General features: G+C 41.1%; 1 protein-coding gene across 5 annotated transcripts in view; it reads left to right on the top strand.

Annotated features, from left to right (window-relative positions):
• CACNA2D1 (calcium voltage-gated channel auxiliary subunit alpha2delta 1) overlaps positions 1-20,259 on the top strand; it is a 390,752-nt gene that overhangs the window by 53,040 nt on the left and 317,453 nt on the right. For all 5 annotated transcript variants that reach the window (XM_081879076.1, XM_081879074.1, XM_081879077.1 and 2 more), the window contains exon 2: positions 13,150-13,231. In XM_081879076.1, coding sequence (XP_081735202.1) covers positions 13,150-13,231 — 82 coding nt within the window. The remainder of the gene's footprint in view (positions 1-13,149; positions 13,232-20,259) is intronic.

Genomic DNA, 20,259 nt, shown 5'->3' with positions numbered 1-20,259 from the left:
ATGTATAGCAAGAGTAAGAAATGTATTAAATGGAATTAAAATAACAGGTTAAAAATTAGGTGCCATCTTCCAAAGTAAGATCATGCATTATTCAAGAGACTTGATAGAGAGTTTAGAATATTCTGTCTGCATATCCATAAGCTTTCTTTTTTGCTTTGAGTGTCTTGAGATTGGATGCTTTCCCTCCCTACTTGAGATGTTTTCCAGTCTGACTGTGGCCATCTTAAGTGGCATGTTTGGAGGCTGAGGCTTCCTTTGGTTTTGTTGCAATTAGTGACTTGTTGTTTCTGGGTTGGGGGAACCCTTTAGGTTTGCCTCCCTAAAAAACTCCACCATATTGCACGTAGCACCCAGAATATTTGCATTCTCTGACACATTTTACACTTACAGATAGGTAGCCGTGTTGGTCTGCCATAGTCAAAACAAAACAAATTCCTTCCAGTAGCACCTTAAAGACCAACTAAGTCAGTTCTTGGTATGAGCTTTCGTGTGCATGCACACGAAAGCTCATACCAAGAACTGACTTAGTTGGTCTTTAAGGTGCTACTGGAAGGAATTTGTTTTGTTTTGACATTTTACACTGATGGACTTACAGGTGATGCTCTCATGTAATACACTGTGGCAGTCATTCTGCTTTTGAAAATGATAGATTCCCTAAGATGAGAAGAGGTGATATGACGATGGGGTTCACAGTGATTTCATCCAGGATTGATGATAGATAGCTTTTATTTCAGCTCTCACAAGTCATTTGAGAAGCTGGTGGAAAACCAGTGTGCCGACGGCTTTTACAAAGTGCAATGAGTGGCTGCCAATTGTGGACTGGTTCCAGTAACAATTTGAGAACTGCATTAACTCGATTGCATGCAGTAGTGCCATTGAAGACTCATGTATCACTTCTTGATGTCCTCCTCTCCTTCAAGGAAAACAAGATAATCACTGATTTGTGCAACATGATTTGTAGCCGCTTCACGGTGCTCCCTCTCTTTTTTAAGACCAACTTTCATCTGTTAAATACACCTCTTCTTTAAGGGAGAGATTACAGAAGTTTAAGGCAAGGGTGGGGAACCTGGGGCCTTCCAGATGTTGCAGGACTACAGCTACTATCATCCTTGCATGTTTATTATGTTGCCTGGGGGTGATGGGAGTTGGAGGGCCACAAATTTCCCATTCCTACCCTACGTGATGTACCATATTGGCCCGAATATAAGACACACCCGCAAATAAGCCGCACCTTTAAAATTCAAGGCTTATTTGTGGGTGCGGCCCACCTTCCGGCACTACCACCCTGAATGGGGGGGCAGCTGGTGCCGGCGCTTGGTTTTGAGCATGCTGTGTGTCCACCTCCTGGCGACTGGGGGAGACTTGGGAGTGGTGGGCAGGCAGTGAGCTGCTGCCCCATGCTGCTCGGGGCAGGGGGGGGGAGCCGTAAAGTCGCAAATATAAGCCACATTTTTACTTTTCAGAGCCCACTTGGGGCGGGGGAAGTGTGGCTTGTATACGGGCCATTTTGGTAGTTTAAGCCATGGCATTGCTGCCACTGATAACATTTACTGAAAACAGGGTAATCAGTCATATCAGCAAGCAACTCTAAAGTCATGGCAAGCTAGAAGTCAAAAGATTTTTGGGTATCCATGACTACATGAGCTTGCATTGCGCAACAGTATGCCACCTTTCGTTTACAGATGTTTTATTTATGAACCCTTGAGACAATTATATAGCTTTATAAAGAAAGAGTCCATTATAAAGAGAGACCTAAAAGCCATTGAATGCCATCTCTTTACTGCAAAGTCCCATGATCAAGGTCCTGTGATGTGGGGATCACGGTGGTAATAGCTACTGTACTTTTCCTCTGCCCTTGTTTTTATTGGTATCTCAAAGTATTATGTAAAGTATTTTGGAGTTACTTCGATAACAAAATGCTGCATGTTTAAATCCTCCCCCCCTCCCAAAAGCCTGCTCTTAAAACTGTGTGTTAACTTTTCAATTGCCAAGATCAAAGGAATCTGTAGCTCATTTCAGATGTTCAATGAATGCATGGTTCCTCACCCCTGACATTTATATCTTCATTGTAAGATCTTCCTTTTACCTATATATGTTCAACTGCATTGTAAGGCATACACGTATGCCCCGCCTTTTTTAGGGTTCCTGATAGCATGGATAGAATCCAGTGGCATACAGTTTTATGCGCATTGGCTGTATATATGCCAGGCTTCTGTAATTTGGTGTCCTCTAGATGTTGGGACTCGAGCTCTCATCATCCATAACCAGTGGCCATGTGAGTTGGGGCTGATGGGATGTTCAAAACATCTGGAGAGCAGTAAGTTGGATACGTCTGCTCTGTGCTGTTGATATCTGTCCCTGTCTGCTTGTATTTGTGTCTACAAGGCAAGGAGAACCAGCAACGTCTAAAGGGCTACAGCCTCTTTATTTCGGGCCAGATATGTGCACAGGAACTCTTGTCTGCCCAATGGAAAAGGGAGCTCAGTAGGCCAAAAACAAAAGCCATGACTTTTGTTGGGACAAGTTGCTCACTCAGAAGCTCTTATGAAATTTGTCCTGGTCAATCTCCTCTATATCTATCACCCTCTGGGCAGCAGCTCCTAACAGAATTAAAAGCACACTAAAACATCAAACATTAAATATCTCCCTAATCATTTGGTGGTCCTTTCTCCTCTTCGTCTTCATCTTCCTTCTTTCCTTTCTTTCTCTCCCCCCCCCTTCCATCTTTGGCCCAAGAACAATGCATTTTAGTTTCAAAAGCAGAATTACAAAAAACCCAGTAAGGATTATTCCTCAGGCATCGTGTTCAGTGTTCAGTTTTATCTGACAGCCAAATCAAAGAAGTCCATATTGTTTTGGGTGTTTTTCAAGCTGTTTGGAGTTCATGGGATCAGTTTTTATGTCTTACTGTGAAAAGTGAAATGTTTGTCAATTTTTCAAGCCCTCTCATTTTATCTAGTGTTTAGAATGAGAAATGAAGCAGCCTTTAAAAGATTGCCTTGATGTAAACCTAAGCAGTGAAACAACTTACTACTGCCACAAAATTCATGTTTAAAGTAATGCTCATGTGGAAAAGTGAATTTGGGCGTACGGGGTGGAAATTGTTTGAGGGGATGGAGAAAGGAGTACCTCTGAATATTATTATTCACAATTCTAGCCCAACCCTTATGTTTCATTAGTGAAGGGAAATGCATTTCTAAACAAGGGATTGAAACAAGATTTAGAACTCTGTTTGCAAACTCTGGTTGATGCTAGTTGTAGTGGTAGTTATCCCTTGGTAATTCTGGTGCAGTTATTTATTTCATTTATATGCCATGTTTATCTTCCAAGGAGTTCAAGGTAGTGTACATGCCCCCCCCCCCAATTCCATCCTCAAAACAACCCTGTGAGGTAAGTTAGGCTAAGAGGTGAAGATTGACCCAAAGTCACCCAAAGCTTCATGGCTAAGTAGGGATTCACACCCTGGTCTCCCAGGTCATAGTCCAATTTTCGCACCTTTATGCCTCACTGGCTTTGATATAGTGAATGCCATCCATGAAGAGCTGTCAAGGAGAACAAGTGGATGAGTACATGGTGCTGTAGTTAGAATATCACTGCCATATCCTCAGCAGGTCTTCAGTGTAAGTTGTGAAAACACACTATGTTCAAGAATAGCCAATCTGTGTCAAAAGTTATCAATGGAGGCTGTCGCTGACTGGTGGGGAACCAGTGGACCAGTCCACACTGCAGCTGCCATCTTGATCATTGACTATCCTTGCTGGTTTTGCTGGGAGATGGAATCCTGACAACATACTGAGGATCTCAGATTGCCCATCCCAGGTGGAGTTCATAGATTTGAGCCCTGGTAGGTTTAGGCTCTTCTCTTCCACTCACTTCCTTGCATATGGAACAATAACTAAAATACAGTGTATGTTAGAGAACTTATAGTAAAGAAGAAAATTGTGTCACCTAAGCAGAATTTTTGCCAAGGCCAATCAAAATAGCCTTGGGAACAGATATTTAAATATTCCATGCACCTCTAATTTTTATCCTCATTTGTATAAATCCTCTTTTCTTTAAACCTTTAATCTCTTCTTTACCAGTATCTGATCTGCCATATTTTAATGTCATTATGATTTTCTCTCTCTTTCTAAGGCTAAAATGTAATGCTTATTAGTTTTGGGGGAAATTCATTTTGCTATAAATGAGTCAGGATGTGAACCTCAGAGGTTAAACACAGCTGATAATACCCTTTCATGCCTAAAGTGCTTTAACAAAGCTGTGCATTTATTTCACAAAGTCTTATTAAATGAGATTTATTCTGCCATTGCATTTTGATAACGGTACTTTGAGATATTAGTGTTGTGTGAGAATTCTACCACACAGTCTGAGGGTAACTTGATGTTGTATGCAGTTAGGATTTTGTATCAGAAGGGGCTGGTTATTGATCTGATTCACTATGAGATAAATAAAAACTGTGTGAAGGGTCTGTTTGAATCTCTAGCCCACTTTAGATGTGATCTTCCATGTGCCCATGTGTACAGGAGAAGAGAACAGGGCCACCCCTGTGGCCCATGTGTTGGATTCTTAATTACTCACAGCCCAATCGTAACCGTATGTACTCAAAAGTAATTCCTATTTAATTGAATGGGGCATAGTCCCAGGTCAGTGGGATTAGGAATGTAGGTTCTAAATCACAGAGGGGAGTCTTTGTGTTTCTTAGAATGTCCTCCCTCCCATTGTGTGAATATTGGTTGCTGGGGATATGGGATGGGGCCTGTGGGCATTTATCACCCCCACCCCTTTTCTTCCTCTGTTTCATTATGATTCTGCTTTGTTGCTTTTGTTTGTGTAAAAACCTGCACTATGGATCTGGTAGCCAGCAAGTTATTCCTCTCCAAAGTGTAAGCAAAAATGCTGCATTTTAAAAAAGTTAATTAAAATAGCCAGTGATCCATAATAGCAGGGCACTGTACCTGGAATATGCATTGATGCAAGGTGAAAACGTAATGTGTGTTCTGGGTCCTGATAGCATCGTCAGTGCTGGTTCCTTCATGGCAGAGCATGATGTCTTGTGGAGAACATCTTTTCTCACTGCTTGTGTGGAACTCTGCAAAAGTTACGGAAAGTTGTGCATATGGGTGCAAGACATTTTTCTTTTACATAAGGAGAGCTTAGGCTTCTCCAACAGCCATACTGGCTGCCTCAACTATACTTGCTATTTGCAGGATGGTTCAAGAAGCATTTACCAATCCATGAAATGGGCATGCAAGTTAATCCTGTGTCCTTGCTTACTTAGCATTCATCATGCTTTGCCCAGCCATTGTGGTAATATATATGTTTGGTTTACCCATGCAAGTATAGGCATTGACTTGTATTCAGTGGTGGGGAAGAAAGAACCTTATTCCAATGCTTTGATTTGCCTAGTTGTTGCCAGAAGCCGGACAATGGGAATCCTGCATTCTGGTTCTGTGATCCTGTGGTTGCTTATTTACCTGTTTACAGTTACCTCTATGAAGAGACATCAGAAAGGCAGAGCACTTAGCATGAACCCCACTATAAGTGCTTTGAACTGGATTGTGGGGGTGGAGATGTAGGTGGTGAACTTGTGACAGATACAGGATGTGATATTGACATTCTGTTTTATATGTCAGCCCTTAAAGTGTCCCGCTTTGATTATCAGCCCACTGAAGCCAGTTCATCTGCGGTACAATTATAGCCCAAGCGTCCTTTCCCCTCTCCTTCCTCTACTACCGTATTTAGTATTCAGTTATTTTAGATGCAAACATGGTTCATGACTCTGGTACGTATTAAAATACTGACCTCAGGGGTAGCATTAAGCTATGTCTGTTCCCTGCCCTCTGTGACCCCAGTGTCTGGGGCAAGTGGCAGGTTTCACTCCTCAGCTGTGCCCCAGTTGCAATCTGCATACATTGTCTCACTAGAATTTAATGCAAGTCACTATGAATCAAGCCTGTTCCTACTGCCCTTTGATCTACTTTCTGTGTTCTGTTTCTTGATAGTATTGATTGTGGTGGAAATTTAGGCCCTCTTCAGGCAATCTGAAGAGAGGAAATTAACACAATAGAGTCCTCCCCTCCATCACCTGCCACAAACTGGTGGGCAAATTTCTGAATCTGGGAGCTCCTGTGATTGTGGAGGGCTTCCATGTGATTTTAGAACCCTGATATTCCAGGGTTTAAATTGCACGGAGAGCCCTCTATGAGTACAGAGAGTTCCCTATTTCAGAACTTCACCTTCCAACTTGGGTTGGAGTTTAGTATTTTTGGCCCTGCTCACATGAGTATTTAACACCTGAAAAGGGTTCTAAAGAACTGACTTTATATCTTATTTACCGTATTTTTTGCTCTATAAGACTCACTTTTTCCCTCCTAAAAAGTAAGGGGAAATGTGTGTGCGTCTTATGGAGCGAATGCAAGCTGCGCAGCTATCCCAGAAGCCAGAACAGCAAGAGGGATTGCTGCTTTCACTGCGCAGCGATCCCTCTTGCTGTTCTGGCTTCTGAGATTCAGAATATTTTTTTCTTGTTTTCCTCCTCCCAAAAGGGTTCTAAAGAACTGACTTTATATCTTATTTACTTTATATTTGGGAAAGTTGTTCATTATGCATTTGGATATTCATGTTATCGTAACCAAATTTTGCATGATGGTACCTACAGTCAAGGCACAGGTTTTCCTCTATATTTTTTGATACAATTGGATGCTATTTTGAATCAAGATGGTGGACGAAAACTTTCTGAACTGCACTCATTTGACTCACTACTTTCAAAACTGCACTGTTTTTGGATTAGATAGGGAAAAGCAAGAGGAAGGAAAATTAATACAGAATTCTTTTGCTTCTGTTCAAGCAGCAAAAGTTTTTTCTGGTTAACTCAACTCATGGTTTTGAAATATGTAAATACAGTGGTACCTCGGGTTAAGAACTTAATTCGTTCTGGAGGTCCATTCTTAACCTGAAACTGTTCTTAACCTGAGGTACCACTTTAGTTAATGGGGCCTCCCGCTGTCGCTGCACCGCCAGAGCACGATTTCTGTTCTCATCCTGAAGCAAAGTTCTTAACCCAAGGTACTATTTCTGGGTTAGCGGAGTCTGTAACCTGAAGCATATGTAACCCAAAGTACTACTGTACTGGTTTGTTTCATGAAGACTCAACCAAAGTTGGATTTTGTTGCTTTTAGGAGCTAGTCCATGTTGTGCTAAAAATAAAACTGCAGCTAACAGACTAGGTTAAGAATTTGGGCCTTATGTTTTGTTTCATGTGCCAGGAACTATTTTAAATATAAACAAGATGAATAAGAGCTCAATCTTACTCTGGGTTTTTTTTTAAACAAAGTACTACAAAAGTTTTCTTAAACTCATTATGCATGATAAATTTCCAGGAGTCTAACTATGAGTGGTAATAACTGAGTTTTAGAGCGTAGCAGTAAAAGCTTGATTTGAGCATTTGATTAATTTACTTGGTATAAGCAATAAATAGCCATTTTTAAGAGCCTTTAATGAAACACCTCCAGGAAACAATGGCAATCAATGAACCCTAACTTAATTAAGTCTTGTATCTTTTCTGTGAGATACTTCTCATTTAACTGCTTTATCACAGTCATCTTCTTGAATTGCTTAAATTATTAATTTTTCTTATGATGTGTACAGCTCTCTATATTTATGTCAATACATGATCCAAATTATTTTGTGCTAGACATATGTGTCTATTAATTTAATGAGGAAAAATGGAGAGAAAGTATTAAAATAATGACCTAACATTAATTTCTATAAGGAGACATTTTCATTTCACTTAATGCACGGCTGCAAATGAAAATTTTCTTTTATGCATAATAGTGGAAAGTAAATTAGCCAATATGCAAACTAATGCTTAAAAGACTTTAATCTCATGGTGTTGGGAGAGATCCTGAGTTCTATATGGAATGTCTTGATTCTCTTTACTACCAAACTTTGAGCAATAGCAGACTCTCATTTTTGAGACTAGGAAGCCTTATTTTGAAGTGTCCAAAAGGCACTGATCACAATATATCTTTTTTCCCCTTTTCTGGGTTGAGCTTGAGGAATCTCATAAGCTTTAGACCACTTTCATACTTTAAAATATGCTAATAATTCAACAAACAAAGGGATAATATTTAGGATTTCCTTCTCTTCTTCATCCTCCTCTGGCAAATATAACAGAAATCAGCATACAGTTTGCTAGTACGTATGTCTCCAATTTGAAGTGTGATGATGGAGAGAGAAATGCTTCATGACTTGAAGATGTGCTACAAGTTCTCCTTTTTAAGATTTTGTCTGCCCGGAAGCAGTTCGCCAGGTGAGGTGGACCTGCTATACTAGCCTCTCGGCAGATGGGTTGCTGTTTTTTACCAGGAGGGAAGAGCGAAGTGGCAAAGGGTCTACACAGTTGTAGTGGATCCCACCACTGTAGACCAATTATGTAGCGGATCCAAAACGACATACATATCCCATCATAACCACCACAGGTTATCTTTTGGTCTGTGTTTGAGGGAAAACTTAGTGATTTGGTGTCTTTGGCAAAAGGTTTTATTTACAGTGCAAAGTTGGTAAAACAAAGATGGGTCAGGAGTTGTGTTTTTTCGAGAAACAGTTAACTTATTAATTACACTAAATCTAAAGATGTTGCAGACATTAAAACAAAGCAGAAAATGCATGGCTTCCCTTAAACTTCAGTTGCTAAAAATCAGTTGTTACACTTCAGGTAGATGTTCAGTTTCTATAATAAGTGGTAAAAATGCTTAACTCAGTTTCTGTTACTTCACTCCCATTTTACATAGTTATGACAGGTATTAAATACTTTTGACGCAGCACAGCTTCCTTCACAACTTAATACTCTGGTTCATGAATGAGGGGCACTTTTTGTCAGTTACCCAACCTCTTAACAATCCCACTCCTGAGGTATTCCAATTAATATATCACACCTAGAGGATCACCTCACTCCTGGGAGTCTTCTCTTTCTAGAAGATCTCTCCCCTTACTGGAATGAGACCCAAATAAACTGTTTTCTCACAGTTTCTACTTCTGCTGACTCAGACTCAGCCTCCCCTTTACTTTTGTCTGTATACTTTCCCAAGACACTCAACACAGTCTTACTATCTAAGCCACGAGGCCCCTTCCTCTAGCTATTGACAGTCTCCTCAGAGCGGATCTTAAACTAAGATTTGACCTAAGTCTCTCAGACAAACCCTATCCTAATCCCTATATCCCATCTCAAACTAAGCCTTGTGTAAAAAACAAAAAACACACCCTCAGAAACTGAAGCAATACACGAATGAGTATGATGCCTGCTCCTGATCTATCCCAGGGAGAATGTAATCCCTGAATTTTCGCGTTCCCGTTTGTCTCCTGCCTCTAGCTATGCTTGCTAATCACAGTCTCTGGTCTTTCTCTCAGAGTTTTAGATATTCATATCCTGTGGACAGGGGACCATGAGTGTCTGTGGTAGTTGTGCAGCTGGGCTCATTGTCCCTTCGTGTACTACTTTCATTGTTGCATGTTATTAAGATTTTTTTTTTTTAAAGAAATATTTGGCTCTCATACTGAAGGCCATTCTGGGCAGGAGGGGAAAATGACTTTGCACTGCTAATATATGACTGACTCAAATCTCATTTATCTTAATTCTGAAAATACCATTTCTTTTCTTTTGAATTGTCCTGGGATAGACTGTCCTTCATTTGGGGATTGTTTGTTTGTCTGGTAAAGTGGAACCAACAGAAAGAAAGGAAGAGAAAGATGTTGTTGAATATCCATGATTCTCTTTTCTCTCACATTAAACAAAGTATTTCTAGACTTCTAGGCATGAGACAGCTTCTAAAACAAATTATAACAAGAAAATGTACAGAATCAAGGGGCTTTGACATATGAAAAGAGGAAGAAATGATACAAGGATCTATACACTCATGTTACAAAATGCAGAGTATTTGCATCAGTGAGAATGAAATTGCACAGGAAAACTTTTTTTAAACAAAGCTAAATAAAGTGGTGACCATTTTTTAACCTTCCCCATGTTAGATGAAATAATAAATAAAGTAACACAATAAGTCTTAATGCAGAAACTAGCCACAGAGCACAGCCATCAAAATGCTGTGCGGAAGACCAAATGTCCCACTCCAGCCAAGGTACAGAGTATGAGTATCCAATGTGCAGCCCAAGATATCTTGGCAGTCAAGGCAGAAATTCCCACATTTAGTTTATTGTAAAATGAAATATTTTATTTGTTGCCCTGTCACAACACTCTACATCAGGTGCATGAGGTGGTTGCTTCACTCTACTCAATGGAAGGGCAAGGTTGCCAGGAGCCTAAATAGCTCAGAAGTGAATTGGCAACCACTATAACACAAAAATTATCCTTAATTGTGGGGGCTTTGTTAATACTGGTTGAGTGAGATTTAAGAAAAATGACAAGAGTAAAACTGGTACATTCAACTTCCCGCAGTTTTACATTTCCTCATGTAATCTCTCCCCTCATTCTCCTTTGTATGCAGGTATCTCGCGTCTTATGCAAGGGCTCAGTTCTGGGGAGTCCATGTGTAAGCCTAAAAGGCAGGAATCCCTGGCCCTGTCTTTCCCCATGAGGTGGAGGGCTGCTTGCCTGGCTTTGGGAAGGCCACATGTCAGGGAACTGACATCAGAAAGAGAGGTGGAGGCAAGGCTCCAAAGCGATGCAGGAGAGGGGACCAGCAGGGGGGAAGGAATTCAGCATAACACCGGTGGAGAAGGGGGGGAGATGGAGGATCCGGAGAGAGGTCTCCAAGACCCTTCACCCGAGACTAGTGGGGAGAGCGCGGACACGCCTCTGCCTTCCCCTTACTTGCGTAGAAGAGTTCTGCGCAGGGAGAGTAGGAGGAGACTTGGCGTCAAACAGCTTTTATGCTGGAAGAGATTCAAGAAACGCCCACTGACGGATTCTGCAAGTGACTGAACGGCCACGGAGTGAGGGCTGTCAGCCAAAGCAAGGTTAACCAGGCAATCTAGCCAAGACTGGCGGCAACTTACACACAAGTAACCCCTTATAACCATTACACCACGCAAGGCTTCTGGCTGCATTTTAGAGCCCTCCTGCTGCTTTCCCAAAGCTGGAAAAGCTCACCATGGCAGCTGTGTGCAGGTTTGTGTGTGGGAAATAAATAAATGGAGAGTGGGTTTCCTCCACTCTCCATTTATTTATTTATTCCCTCTCCCCATGCAAAGCTGTGATCACATAAATATAATCAGCGTAAGATGTGATTTACCTGTATTTGAAATGGTGTCCCTGGTGGTAGCCGCTATTGACAGAAATAAACAAAAAAAAAGTCATGGGCACACTGTAGTTCTCTGGGTTGCAATAAGGGTTACTGTGCATGACAAATTAAGAAAAACCAACAGATATGCCTCCCCCCCCCCAGCAAATGCTTACTCCCTCTTCTTGAGCACAGAAGCATCAAGGACCATGCATGCATTATAAATTGAAAGCACATGACTCCCCCCCCCCAAAAAAAAAATAAATCCTGGGAACTGTAGCTTTTAAGAGTACTGTGATTTTGCAGCTCTCTCTGGAGTGAACTGTAGTTCCCAGGGTTCTTTGGGGGAAGCAATGTGGTTTAAATGGTGTAAACACAACCTTTGTAAGGAGACAAAAGCAGCTCATCTGAATCTTTAAAACTCACCAGCAATTTGCACGGGCAGAGAGCTGGAGGGGGCAGAGGTGGGAGGAGCTGTTGTCATTTAACATGCCATCTCCCTCTCCTGGGCATAATGCAAATCCTATGGGCTTCCTCTCTTTTTGACATGGTTTTCATTGCAGTTTAATGTTCTGCTTGAACAGTCAATAAAAAAACCCTTTTGCCTGAACCTTTGTTTTGTTGATGCCCTAAACAGCATCAAAGAAACCCAGCGCTGTCTCCTTAAGGCCCCAGACTTCACGTTTGGTGTGACATTTTTCTTGTTGTTAAATAAACTCTGACCATGAGCAGCTGTCAGGCAGAAATACACCACAGGCTAGCATTCAACGAAACACCAGACAAGCATTTTGGCAGCCAGAGGGCTCTTGTTTTCTTCCCTTCCTATTCTCCCCCACTCTTGACACATGTAAGAAACGAAAATTCAGTAAAGCATGGAATCCTTGATTAGATTTTTTTTCCTAATAAGGAGAATATATTACATCATCCCAAGTGGTATACTGTCGACTTAGCTCTCTGTGTATAGACATATATGTGTTTGTGTGCGTATCGATCAATAGTAAATACATCCAAACTTAGTTTGGCTTTTGAAAAACAGCCATGAGAGACCACAGCTGCCTGGAAGCAACTCAAGTTAATTTTCAGTAATACACTTTTAAGGGATTTTAAGAATGGGAAAATAATATACAAATATAGTATCTTAAAAAGAATACTAATAGTTTTCTTATCTGTGATCATCTGAGTTCATTTTGTCTAGTATAACTGTGTGTATGTTCTCTGATTCACATATATTAGCTCCCCCTGAATCCATGTTAACAAGCCAAAGTTCCAAATCCATTCCCTTGCATAGCAAAATGAAGAATATGTGGTTTTGCTTTTTTGCCATAGGAATAGCCAGATAACAAAATATTTTGCACTATTTGCATTTCTCTCTCTCTACTGGGATAAAATGCATAATATGAGAATATTTCTTTCTGAAAAATGCTTTTTGTTGTTGTTAGTGACTTTCATGTTTGGGTGTTTTGCTTTTTAAAAATGTAATCAGCAAAAGAAAATAGTATAAGATACAGAGGGTTTAGGGTTTTTTTAATAACACTTCCCAAGAGGCAAAATGTGTGTTACTTTTTTATAACTGTTGTTAAGCAGTTGGAGGCAGTATGGTATTTTTATGTATCAGACTTTGGTTGAGTGATTTTTGTTTGTTTGTTTTACTCCTTTCTCAGTGCCAGAATGTTTACAGGAGGCTCCTCCTAAGCAAGTTAAATCTAAAATATGCCAAGAATTTCCATGAGAGCAAGCGAGGAAGAGAATGGTGTGGAAAAGTATGAGTAGAGCAGATTCACAGCAATATCAAAGGGACTTCAGCATCAATCTGCCACATGGAAGACATTCTGTCAACCTCTATTTATGCTTGTGATCATCATAGCTATTTGATCTAATGGGACGTCTCTTTTCTCCTTCTTTTTTATTTCTGTAGGATAAAGCGGTGGGTGGATAAGATGCAAGAAGACCTAGTAAGGCTGGTGAAAACAGCGAGTGGGGTGGATGAACTTGCTCAAGTAAGTGACAATTACATGGACGTAGTGCATGAGGAGGTTCACAAATGGGCACCTAGTAAATGGTGGACAGTCTCGTTCCACTAAGGAGTTTTTCGGAGAGCAAAAAGCCAACACTGTTAGGGTTCAGTTTCAGATTTGGAACACAGCCCTGGTGCAAATGGGGCAGTAGCTTCTCTTGGACAGCAGTTGCATCGTAGGAGCCTTGGTGGAACAGTGTGCTCCCTATGGCATTCCCTACTATCCTCAAGTAGCAAAATGTATTGGGCTGTCCCTGCATTCTGGAGCCTAGTGTCATATTGCATGTGCTTCTATTGCTGCTAACAAGTTGAAAGTCATGGGCAGAAGCAGCAAGGTGCAGATGGCACAGATGTTCTGTGGAAGACACCATCTGTACCCTCCACTTATTTTTCATTTTTGAGCTCTTCGCATTAGCCAGCATTCCCCCCTGCCCACTTACACACAATCCAACACCAAAGGGGTTTTTCCAACACAAACTGTGACAGTGAAAACAAATGTGGATTCCTCCTTTAAAAAAAATAAAAGAAACTGAAAGCCTAAAATTTCAGGAGCACAAATAATTTAATGCATTGTGTGCTGTATGCAAAGAATGGCCTGGAGCACATAACAGCTCTTCCTATTATATTTCTTTCCTCCAAAGCTAACTTGATAAAGGAGGTTGCTGCATATTCATTAATTGACTTACTGTCGTCTGACTTTGTTTAGTCAGACTTGCTTATTGTTAGGAAAAGCTAATATTTAATCAGGTGCAAAAGGCATGGGCTTATTACTGCTTCTCACAGCAGCAAAAACTCCTTTCATTATACTGCCTGTCTGGTAAATGTGAAATGCTGTAAATGGTGACTGGAAAAAAATGCGGGGGTGTCTGTAGTGAGCTAGAAATGCCCAGATTGTCATAGATTTACAAGGCATTCCTCTGAAAGGAGAGCAAGTCTTTCGCAGTAATTCAACTCTGTTACTGATTTCATAGGAGGAATGTTAGAAGCACTTTGTGGAAGGGAAGAACTTCCTGATTGCAGAGGACATGACAAGGTGTGTGGTTGTCAGTCATTGTGCGAGTGGAATGGGACCTGCGTGTTGTCTCTGGATTCCCATGTGGATGTTGGAAGAGAAGTCGCCCCTTGGCAAAAGAAAATCCTGCAGCCCTTGCTTGGAGGGGTTGGCCTCATTGCAATGGCTTCCAGAGAGCTGTAAACAGGCAGTTTGTCAGTTGCATGTAGGCATCTGCACTGTGAATCCTGTAAGCAATGCACAGTCACAAGATCCAGATGCAACTTTGTGCTTGTTAAATAGATAGGAACTTTATTTGCATTAGCCACTAGCTATAGCAATAAGATAACATGCACTGGGGATAGAGCTAAATAGTTAGCTATACAAAATACCTTCTGGAGGTTTACATCAATACAAATGGAAGTTTTTCCTGGTAATCTGGTTCTTTCTAGTTCTCCACAACCCCTTAGGATGAAGCCAGATGGATTTATAGTGACCTTCTCCTAGCTGTGTGCTCTCCATATGTTGTTGAACATCCAAGCATCAGCCCCAGCAAGCATGGTACCCTCAATGGTTAGGGTTGATGAGGAAGGCTGTGCGCAAGCTACCCAGGGCTGACGTAGTCCAGTTCAAGCAGTGTCCATCAAAGTCATTATACAGATAGCCCTTGCATAAACTCTGAACATAAGCCTATTTAGATAAGCCCCATCTTCCCCTGTCCATCACCTGACATCATGTATGTTAGGTTATGACAGGTGGGTGTTGTAAAAGAAGCATAGTATAGACTAGCTAGCCAAAGCTTTCTAACAAGCAAAACATCTGTGTTCAACCTAAGAGTCAGGGTAACATAATTTTTTAACCTGTTCCATAACAAAATTCAGAGTCATGTGAAGCTCGATTGACAGCTGGGTTTACTCTTTTGCTGTTGAGATCTGTATATATGATCCTATTGACTTTACTCATCAACTGACCATTACCATGGCGTGCCTGCTGTAGTGTTCTCTCAATCTAATTAACATTGTGTGTAGTCTAAAATGCAAAGTAATTAAATGTTCATGCTCTGCTAGAGTCCCTTACTGGACAGGGTAATAAAAAATGAGGTTACACTCTGTCTGCCTTAATGTAGTTTGGCTCTCAAATGTCAAGCCACTTGAAGGGAACAATAGCTTCTTTAAAAATGATGAATTTGCCCTTCTTTTGCAACTCAGGAGTGAGGAAAAAAATCTAGAATACAGGAGTGAAAACTGAACCCCCCTAATAGAACCTTCTTGCAAAACCACCTAATTGGATAGAACACTACTCCCAGAATCTATTTCCATTTTGATATGGAGTTGCACTAGCAAGTCAAGCGTGATATTCCCAAGGCATTATGTTAGTTCAGTCCCAGAGCTATGGAGCAAGTGTATACAGTTAACTGTCTGCAGATGATAAAACATAGAGTGAAAGGAACATTGGATTTAGAGGACGGATGCTAAAGGCAGCTTTGGACATTGCAAACCAGTGGTGACAGAGGAAGAGTGTTTGACCTGAGCTCCCTCTTTTTCATTGCTTCCTCTTTAATTTGTGGAATGGGGAGGCTCACTCTCCACATGCATCTGGCATTTGCATTTTTGCATTTGAAAGAGCAAAGAAAAAAACGGGGGGGGGGGGTGAATCACAAGTGATTTGCACATCTTGTGATGCTCTTTGTTCATAAGGTATGAAACTTCTTTAAAACTCAAAAGAAATGTGCTCATCCGTACTAACCTTTAGCAAACTAGCACAAAAGCCTTTGGAAAGCTTCTAACGTGTATGTTCTACCATACTTTTTTCTATGTGGTGTAAGCACAGGAACAAGGTTAGCAGTGACTAGAAGTTGGTTAGTAACATGTTTGTTTGTTTTAATACTGACTCATGTGACCTGCAAACCAACACAGCTGTGTTTGTGTGTATGCATGTGTGTACACATAGATATATCGGATTTTGAAGAGAGTTGTGGTTTAAAAATAGAATTTTTTATACACATTTTGTAAACACAAATGAATGCTGATAGCTGCAAGATCAGTCTGGGCTCAGCTCTAGAGCTACGCCAGGCAATCAGGATAATAACTTTTGCTAGACTAGACCACACCGGACTTCAGGCAAGGGATCATCTGCCTGAATGCTTCTCCTTACCAAAAATAACAAAAAAGCCCCTACTTGCAGTGTATTAAAATAGTATCTCAGGAGCAATGAGTAAATCATCTCTTTGGGGGCATTCAGCTCCATGTCATTGTAATCACATGGAAGGGGAGAGTGAGGTCCTATCTCTACTGTTACATCCCCCACCGCCCCACTCGTCACCCACACACTGGGGAAACACCTGTAATAGGGGACCTTCTGTGTGCTTGGGGAACAGGCATAGTCCATGTGTAGTCCTCTAGATGTTTTGGACTACAATTGCTGGCAGCCCAACTCAACATGGCCCAAGATCAGGGATGCTGAGAAGTGTTGGTGAAGACATCTGACAGGTGCCATGTTAGCTACCCCAGTGTAGACTCTTCCCATGACTCACAGCCTTTATAACACAGGGTTCAAAATCACAGGGAGAGCCCTTCCCCACACCACAGGCTCCGCTTACACCCATGGATGCTAGGAATGGCAAGGCCTGTAGGCTCTCTCTCAGAACTTCCATAAAGGGGTGTCATCATGAGCAGTGCAAAGTGGCACAGTTGGCAGCCTGCATTTTATTTCCCCTTAGTCATATAACTTGAAGACAGGTCACAGCTTAAACAACATTCACTTCTGTTAGTGGGTCTGGCTTAGAGGTTTCTGGTGTGAGAGTCACTCACACCAGTACAGAAAGAGTAGGAATCAAATGTTTGAGACCTGGGTTCAAGACCCACTTTAGCTGTAGTCTCATTATGTAGCCATTGGCAAGTGGTTATCATCTTCCAGACTTCTCCGTCTGTAAAAAGCAAACTGCCTTTCATAGAGTCAAGCTGAAGAAAATGTGGAGACATCTGTATACTCCGTTATTGACAATAATCGTTCAGAAATGGGGCTACTGAAGTGTGAGTGTGTGAAGAAGCTATAGCTTATCTTTGAGGTTATTTTCTTTTCCCCTCTTGAGTCTGTTTTAATTTAAATAATAAAGAAGATGGAATACTTTGAAAACTACTGACATTTTATTTAGACTTCGTGTGTATGAAAAGGAAACTGTGTGGGATGTAATCTTTTCTTGTCTAATCATGTCAAAACTTTAAATTGCTTCAGGGCTATGGCTCATGTTTCACAAGATACAGACCACAGTAGAATTTGTATCTCAAGCAAATGAGGACAGGGCCTTGCACTTCAGCTTACTGGGGTGTATCTGAAAGTAGCTTCAGACATCTCTACCAGTGTGGAGAAAGCAGGTGTATGACTGACTTGACCATTCTCTTTTCATGCCTTCAATTTAGTTTTTTAAAAAGTGCTTCCCTTCTAATATCTCAAGAGACGAATGTTACATTTCTTCTGCAATGGGATCTGTGAACTTCCCTGACATCTGGAACACAGACATCTCAAAGTAGAGGAGCTACATGATTTCCCATTAGGTGGGAAGCATGAAAGGTGCACAAATCACCCATGGACCTACTTTATATGAACCTGATCCAGAATCCTGTGTGATGTGTTCCATGTTTCCATGGGACATTAGAGGAGCAAGCTTCTCTCTACTTAGTATCCATCTTTCTTATCTCTCTAAATCTGTCCCACCATCTCTATTCTTTTGGGTTTATTTCTTCAGATTGACGGCATGTGCCATGCACAAAGTTTTCTATAGAGTTTTGTACATCCATTATGTCTTGTCTATCAAGCAGCAGGACACTGGGAGAAAGGACAGATCAGGAAGCTGAGGCTCCAATACTTTGGCCACCTCATGAGAAGAGAAGACTCCCTGGAAAAGACCCTGATGTTGGGAAAGATTGAGGGCACAAGGAGAAGGGGACGACAGAGGACGAGATGGTTGGATGGTGTTCTCGAAGCTATGAACATGAGTTTGACCAAGCTGTGGGAGGCAGTGGAAGACAGGGGTGCCTGGCGTGCTCTGGTCCATGGGGTCACGAAGAGTTAGACACGACTAAATGACTAAACAACAACAATAAGCCACCAGAAAAAAAAACCAAAGGGAGAAAAAGAGAAATATTGTGTATATAGATATTCTGAAATGGAAAGTATTGTTTTTAGGAAGCATGGTATCAGAAATCTTATTTCTGAGTACTGGTCCACTCCTAAGAGGCTCCAGCATAGGCATGCTTGGAACAGGGAATGGCAGTAGTTATGCCCCTGAAATGTTATAAAATATGGCCCCAGTTTTGCAAGGTGATTATGCAGTTTCAAGTACTTTCTCCTTGTCTTTTTCCATGTTCTGATGCAGTAAATTCCTAAGCTGCCACTGTGTGAATTTCATATATGTAACACAGTGGTCCTTATTCTTTAGACTTACTCTTGGTTTTCTGATATTTCTTCCTGGCAAATAACTGTCTTTATTTTTTTACATTGTGGGAGGAGAATGTCATTTTAACATATTGTTAGTGTACACAAAAATGCACTCAAAAGGCCATGATTTCTGTCCCACCATGGTTTTGTTACAGTCTGCATTGTTTCTGTTCTGTTACAATTTGGCTTCTGCTAAAAGCTACATTATTAATCTTGCTATCTGCTGTAGCTGAATCTTACATACAGGTACTAAATTATGTGATACATTTCAATGCATTTCAACAGAAGGGAGACATCAAAAACAATGCATTAAATAGCACAATTATTTGTGCAATATTTAAGGCCTAAAATAACCACTAATACATTTATTTGCTTGCATGTTTTCCTTTCCTCACTTCTGACAAATAAGCAGATTGTGGGAATTTCTGCTGCTGTTTCTGACAGAATTCTCTACACTTGTTCTTCAAGTTTCAGCCACCTCCTGAAAGCAGGATCTCAGAGGGGCAGCTCATCAGCCATTTACCAAAGTCATTACTAGATGTGCCAGGAGATGGGCTAGGGCAACTGAAGAAAACACTCCCTGCTTTAGAAGCTAGTACAAGTTAGGCTGTTGTAAAATATATTAAATACAACAGGAGAAAAATAATTGTCAGTTTGTATGTGGCACAGGCAGTGGCCTCTTGTCTGGTTACAAAAGCACAATAATAAAAACACTATTTTCATCTGTGGTGTATGTTGGAGCATATATAATTCTTGGGGTTTTAGTACAAAAGTTACACCACGTGCACAGGATTCCCAGAGCGGTGTGACTATGTTTGAACTCCTGTAGGAAGAGCATGTTTTTAATGGCTTCTTAAAGATTAAGCCTTATTACGACAGAAGCCCTTGGGGACTATAGTAGTGGACTGAGTGCATTAAAATTTGTGCCATAAAAAATAGTCTTTAAAGAGGCATGATGATTTTTGGTGTTAATGTCTAAAGCTGTGTAAACCACAGTGCAAGCCAGCTTTGCCAGGATAGCTTCCCGGGAGCCTTGTGCAAATCTCAGACTGTACAGGACATATTAGTCAGTAAAGCAGAAGGCCTTCAGTTATGTCTACCGTCATATTTTTAAGAAGCATATGTTTCTACTTGTATACTGGGGCAGCCTTACCATGAGGCGGAGTGAGGCAACTGCCTCAGAAGGCCAATGCCAAAAGGCAGGTGTAGGCAAACCTGGCCCTCCAGATGTTTTGGACTACAACTCCCATCATCCCTGATCACTGGTCCTGTTAGCTAGGGATGATGGGAGTTGTAGTCCCAAAACATCTGGAGGGCCGAGTTTGCCTATGCCTGCCAAAAGGCATGGAGGCAGCAGTAAGATGTCAAAGGACAGAGCCACACCTTCTAAGTTAGCTTGCTCTCCCACCACCAGTTTTAAAGTAAGAATCAGTTGCCATAATGGTCAGCTTCTATATGTGGAAAGGTAGGAGCGCCATTTTGTCTCTTGCCTCAAGAAGCAAAATATTTGGGGCCACTCCTATAACAGTCTAACATTTCAGCAACGTTTTATTTTTATTTTTATTTTTTTAAAAACCTATTTA

This window comes from Podarcis erhardii (assembly GCF_964252035.2).
Source record: "Podarcis erhardii genome assembly, chromosome: 10".
Lineage (NCBI taxonomy): Eukaryota > Metazoa > Chordata > Lepidosauria > Squamata > Lacertidae > Podarcis > Podarcis erhardii.
Note: the sequence above shows the minus strand (reverse complement) of the source record. Positions and strands in the feature narration are given on the sequence as shown.